The sequence below is a fragment of the Gavialis gangeticus genome, unplaced genomic scaffold (genome assembly GCF_001723915.1).
Source record: "Gavialis gangeticus isolate Ggan-Ray unplaced genomic scaffold, GavGan_comp1, whole genome shotgun sequence".
In the NCBI taxonomy this organism is placed as follows: Eukaryota; Metazoa; Chordata; order Crocodylia; family Gavialidae; genus Gavialis; species Gavialis gangeticus.
The window spans coordinates 40,478,165-40,483,784 of NW_017729029.1; the positions used below are offsets into that span (position 1 = coordinate 40,478,165).

Below are 5,620 nucleotides of genomic sequence, written 5' to 3' on the forward strand. Positions count from 1 at the left end.
TAGTCTCTCAGGCAGTGGAATGAAGAGTGGCTGGATGCGATGCTAACCACTCCCTTGTGGACAACTGCCTTAACCACACCAATTCTATGGGCTGCCAGGCTTAGAGCACCCTATGACCTTGTTTGAATTCTGGAGCAAGTTCAACTCCACTGTAGTTTAGAATGGTGCTACAGGATAGGAAGTGGCCTATCCTAGTGCAGCTAGCTATGGCCCCAAGGAGTGATCTGCCAGCGAGGAAGTGCAATGTATCTTCACCAAGGGATGTAGTATATTCTGAGTAGGAGGTACAGGATAGGAAGAGACCATACCAACTCTATGTAAGCTGAAAAGAGGCTGCTTTGGGGGTCATTTCATTGCAAACACAGCAAGGTTTCTTGACTGCTCTTTATTCTTCTGCTTCCCAATGTCTGGGGCTAAAAACTATACAGAGACCAACAAGCCCAATAGCTGAGGACAGCATGGTTCAGGCAGGCAGGCAACTTCTCTAGCCACACCACAGTAATTAATAACTTACTTCTTTCCTCTGCTGACAGCTGTGGGAAGCACAACAGAGTCTTGGCAGTCATGGAAAGCAGCAGGCCTAGTTGAACAATCCCATGCAAACAACTTCCCAATGCCCTTCCCAACTCATGGCACAAGACTCATTGATTCAGGTGTCTTTTCTCTTGACATTTGGTGCCATTTGCAACTGAAGGAAACCATGCTAGGATGTTTTCTGCCTAGTCTATAACACAGTATGCAAAGGGCAGCTGAGGCATACACTAGGTGGGAAAACTCTGTCCTTGATTATTCATATGAATAGCCAGATCAATGTTAAGTTGGTTAGGAATTTCCTCTCCAAATGTTAATTCTTTGGAAAATGTGGTTTTCTACAAAACTGAAAAGTTCCATAGGAAATGGTTATCCCTTCTCCCCCTGCTATTTTTTGTCAGGAAAATCTAAATTAATATTTTGTTTGGTGTCTCTTCAACATTATTCTCAGTCTATGGTGCCTCCAAGGAACTGGGGCTGCTTTTAATCAGTTTTGTGGTAAAGACAATGCACTCACTCATCACAGGAATAAAGCTATGAAGATGCTTAAGCATCTGCAGGATCAGGGGTTTTGTTAACACATTTCATGGAAAAGCCCCGAGCTCAGAATGGTTCTGGCCAGCACTGTCTGTCTGTGGGATGGACTGGTTCCAAGGCAGATAGGCCTGCAACCCTCGTTTGCTTATTCCTGCAGGAATGCCTTTTGGCAGTATATTTCCTCAGTTCTCCAGAGCAAAGATTTATCTGTGGATCTGAATGGGTTAGCCACATAAAACCCTCAGAGCTGAAGAACAAGTAAACAGCACTGAATAATGTGTGCAGCAAAGGATTGTGCAAAACCCAGATGGTGTAAATCAGCAAAGCTCCACTGTAAGCTTTGCACACCAGCTGAGATGCTGGCCCAGAGAGCAGGCAATATAAATTCAATAATCAGAGAGTTTGGGGAAAAATGGATGGGAGTGATTTCTTTTACAAATACATTTCTGCCTCACAGCACAAACATTACCCTCCCTGAATTACTTACTGTCTTTTGCTCTTCCCAACAGCAGCATTCTGGCCATCTCAAAGAAGTTTTTGATTTCTTTCTCATATAGTCTACAGAGACTCCGTGCGTAGACCTGGAAGGGCAGAGAAGGAATTGGAGTGCCAGTGAGTATTTCTCTATCTCTGCACCACTTCCCCATCTCAGTCACTCCCAAAAGTCTCTCCTCTGTCTCTCCCTCCCAATGCAGGTTCTAATGCAAAGCTGATTGAAGTCAATGAAAAAACTCCTGTTGCCCTCAATGGGCTCTGGAACTGATGGAAAAAGGTTGAGGAAGGGAAGAAACCAAATCATCGGATTTTGAGACCATTCCTAACTGTCCTCAGGGAGCAGGGAGGCTGGACAGCCAAGGCTTTGGCTGCTACATCATGCTTCAGTAAACATACTCTTCCTCAAGACAAAAGCAGAAAGGACTGGATGTGAGCTCTTCCTTCCTACCCCACATTGTCCACAAAATGAAAACACATCTTTCCTTGCTGAGAGTCTGCTCCTGTTTTATGCAAGGAGGGCAGGCCCACTAGCAAAGACAGCATCTGTCAAATGAGGAATACTTTCCTCCAAGCTGAATGCTCAGCTCTGTTAAGGTAAGTTCAAAGTCTTTGATGGGAGACTTTCAAAGGAAACAGGGTATTCAGGGAACAGTGTCAATAATTAAACGCAATACCTTTGTCATATTACCAGCTTGGTACAGGGGGGTGCTGTCTTTCAGATGAGAAGTAAAAAGCTAAGGTGCTGGCACCTTCTGGACACTGAGACCCACAATTTTCTTTTATTATTGCAAGTACAAAGCCTCAATGGACATTCTTTTATCCCAATGAGATGCTTAAAACACAGGACTGGGACTCAGATCTGTTTTCAGTCCCTGGCTCTAACTTTTATATTCCCTGTTAGACTTTGGGTTAATCACTTAATTTCTCAATTCCTTAGTTTGCCCCATGTAAAAAGGGGATGTGCCAACACTTCCTTTGTCTTTCTGTTTTACTAAGGGCAAATTCTTCTAGGCAGAGACTTTCTATAAGTGTTCAAATAGCCGAGCATAAGGGAAACCTGTGACAGTTAGTAGCATCCCCATTAAGAAAAGCTACGAGCTGTAACCCTACCCCCTACACACACTCCCAAATACTAAAATACAAGAGTACAAGTAATTGTTTCTTTGTTGCTTCTTTTCCATTTCATCTTCATATGGCCATTTCTATACTGAAAGACCAGAACTTAGATTTCATACCTATTTAACAACTTGTTAAACACCACTAAAATTTCTGAGCTCTAGTCAAATGTATCTCTATTAAGTGTGAAAGAAGCAATAACAATTACTAGTCACTATCATTAGGTTAAATCATCTTGGGGAAGTCTCAATACAACTATAAATAATATATCACTTAAGTGGAATGTAATGTAAAGCTATTTACGGGTGAGCCAACATGGTTGATGTTGCACTATTTCAAATCCCAGACAGTACCTTTGGTAGATCACTGAACAACATGAGGTTAGTATTCTTCAGCCAGGTCATGAGTGGGACATAAGGTAACAGTTCATCATGGTAAGGCTTATGTGTGGGTGAAATTAGCTTGTTGGTCTGCTGCATTACAGGTGGAACTTGTACATTTCCCTGAAACAACAGTCACAGGAAAAAAGTCAAATAAACTTATTCACAGATAGCCCATTGCAAATGAATCTCTTCAAAACTGCTGGGAAATCTGTTTTGAAGAAGCATAAGAAGCAAACAGAAAGAACAATGATGAAAACACCCTGGCTTGGGACAGACATTATACATAAATTGGCTTAATTGATCAGAAACTGATTTAAACCTGTAACAGAATAGACATTCAGTGCACATAAACCAGTCTGAAAATGGCTGAAACTGGTTTGAGATAAACCTGGTAGTATCAGACTTAACTGATTTGGGTCAAACTGGTTTATGCAATGTCTGTCCCAGACCCCATCCTGGTTTAAGTTAAATCAAAGTCCCCCAGCATCCTGGCATGGTCTTTGGGTTGGCCTGAGGTTTCTGTTCCTCACTGGAGCTCCAGCAGAAACTGCAAGCACAGCAGCATCTGCCTGGCTACCACTGCCCCATTCGCACACTCTCTGTAGGGATCCCTCCTTCCTCTCTCCTACATCATGGACCAGCACATGGTATGCTAGCTAATGCTGTGAGGTGTCTGTGTAAGGCAGACAGGACAAAGGCAGACAAGACAGTGCCCACTTAGGGCTTTTTGGAGCTAATCAACAGGTAGCTGATAATGTCTATTCTTGGAGTGTTCCCTTCCTTGGAAAAAGTTGTTTAAGAAGAGCTTGAACTGATGAGAGAGGCTTTGTTTTCTCATGGGATGCTAAATACTGATAACAGCTGATAAATGCTTTGTTATCAAGGAGCGGGGCGGGGGGGGGGAAGAAGGGGAGGGAGAGGCTCCCTAATCAGAGCGTCCTGCTGGGGCCTGGCCACGCCCCACCACAGCTCAGTACTATGGAAATGAAGAGAGAGCTGCTCTGGTGCCTCCCCACCCCTCCAGCTTCTAGCTTGAGGCACTGCAGGCATGTGCCTGCATTTTCTCAGTCCAGAGGGGATGTCTTCACAGTTACAAACTGATTCAGCCTAGGAAGGTTAGACTAACCTGGAAAGGTTGAAGCAATTCAGGCTCAGGCTTTTTGAACATCTGCCCCTAGCCCATCATATAGAACTCCACATTGCATCCAAATGTGGGAATGGAGCCAACCTCATGCCATAAGCTGAGACATCAGCAATATGTGGGGAATCACCCACATATTGGCCAATCACCAGTGGGAAACAAAACTGACAGGCCATATGAAGATGCAGGATCACTGAGGGGGAGTCAGGAAAGTTGATTAATATTACATTTAAATTCAGCCTAAACTTAAAAGGGCCTAGATCAGGGGCAGGCAAAGTCTGGCCCATGGACCAGACTGGACCTGCAGCTGACTCCATTTCCCAGCAGCTCCTGACCGTGTTGCTGCAACTGATTTCCATGAAGACCCCAGGAGTGGCAGGGCCATGACAGTGTAGGGCCAGGGTTTCAATGGAGGCTGGCCCCAGCAGTACTGGCAGGGCATGTGACTGGGCAGGGAGCTGCTTCAGATCCAGGGCTGGGATCTTGCAGCAGTGACAACATGGTTTGGAGCTGGGGCAGAGCTGTGATCCACTGCTCTCTTGCCCTGCCAGTTCTGCTGGGTCTGGTGTCTATGGAAGCCCTGGCCCTGCACTGTCATGGCCCCACCATTTCTGGGATCTCCATGGAAACCAGCTGCAAAGAGGGGGGCCAGGGCTGCTGGTAAATGGAGCCTGGCTGCTGGCCAGATCCACCATTTTGTCCACCCCTGACCTAGATCCATGGTGCTCAACCTCTAAAGCTCCACAGGTCAGAGGAGTGGCACAGAGCTGGTCCATGAACTGGATCCCACATACTAGGGGCCAGTCCGCAGGGGAGTGGTGCATAGGGTTGGCCTGTGGATGTGAGCCGGCACAAATCCATGTACCAGATCTCGGTACATGGGAACCTTGTACACTAACCCAACCCTGCACACCAGATCTGACTATGGAGCATGCATGATCTGACTCATGGGACCGTGTCAACCAGACCTTGGGGCTCCCTAAGGGTCCGGAAATTTGACATTGGAGAAGTGGGTGGAAAATGAATTGCCGCTGCTCTGGAAGGAATGAATGATGCTACTGCTTCCCTGCTGCCATTTTTTCAGACCCCTGGGGAGCTATGTGGAGCACCACTGGCCCAAATCATGTAAATGGATGTCTGCAGATGCACTCAACCATTCCATTCTAACTGCAAGACTGTGGCTCAGGGTAGCTACCACAAAGGTGCTTCTCCGCTCTGTTAAGGTGATATATTGGGAGGAGGAGATCCCGAAGGATTACTGTTGGGCCTCACCATTTCCAAAAAAGAAATGAATGGAAGAAAATGGGGTTTTGGTGTAACCCAGGTGGCGACCCTATAGTTGCCACCTCTGCCCAATATCAGGGATGGTATGGTGACAGTGGGGCAGGGCTTCCGGCCAGCACCAATTTACTTTCCA

At 45.9% G+C, this 5,620-nt stretch overlaps 1 protein-coding gene across 4 annotated transcripts in view; it reads right to left on the reverse strand.

Moving 5' to 3' along the window:
- Positions 1-5,620, reverse strand: part of LOC109300687 (exocyst complex component 1-like) — an 89,550-nt gene that overhangs the window by 26,442 nt on the left and 57,488 nt on the right. For all 4 annotated transcript variants that reach the window (XM_019521459.1, XM_019521460.1, XM_019521458.1 and 1 more), the window contains 2 exons: positions 3,033-3,182; positions 1,556-1,649 (listed from right to left, as the gene is read on the reverse strand). In XM_019521459.1, coding sequence (XP_019377004.1) covers positions 1,556-1,649; positions 3,033-3,182 — 244 coding nt within the window. The remainder of the gene's footprint in view (positions 1-1,555; positions 1,650-3,032; positions 3,183-5,620) is intronic.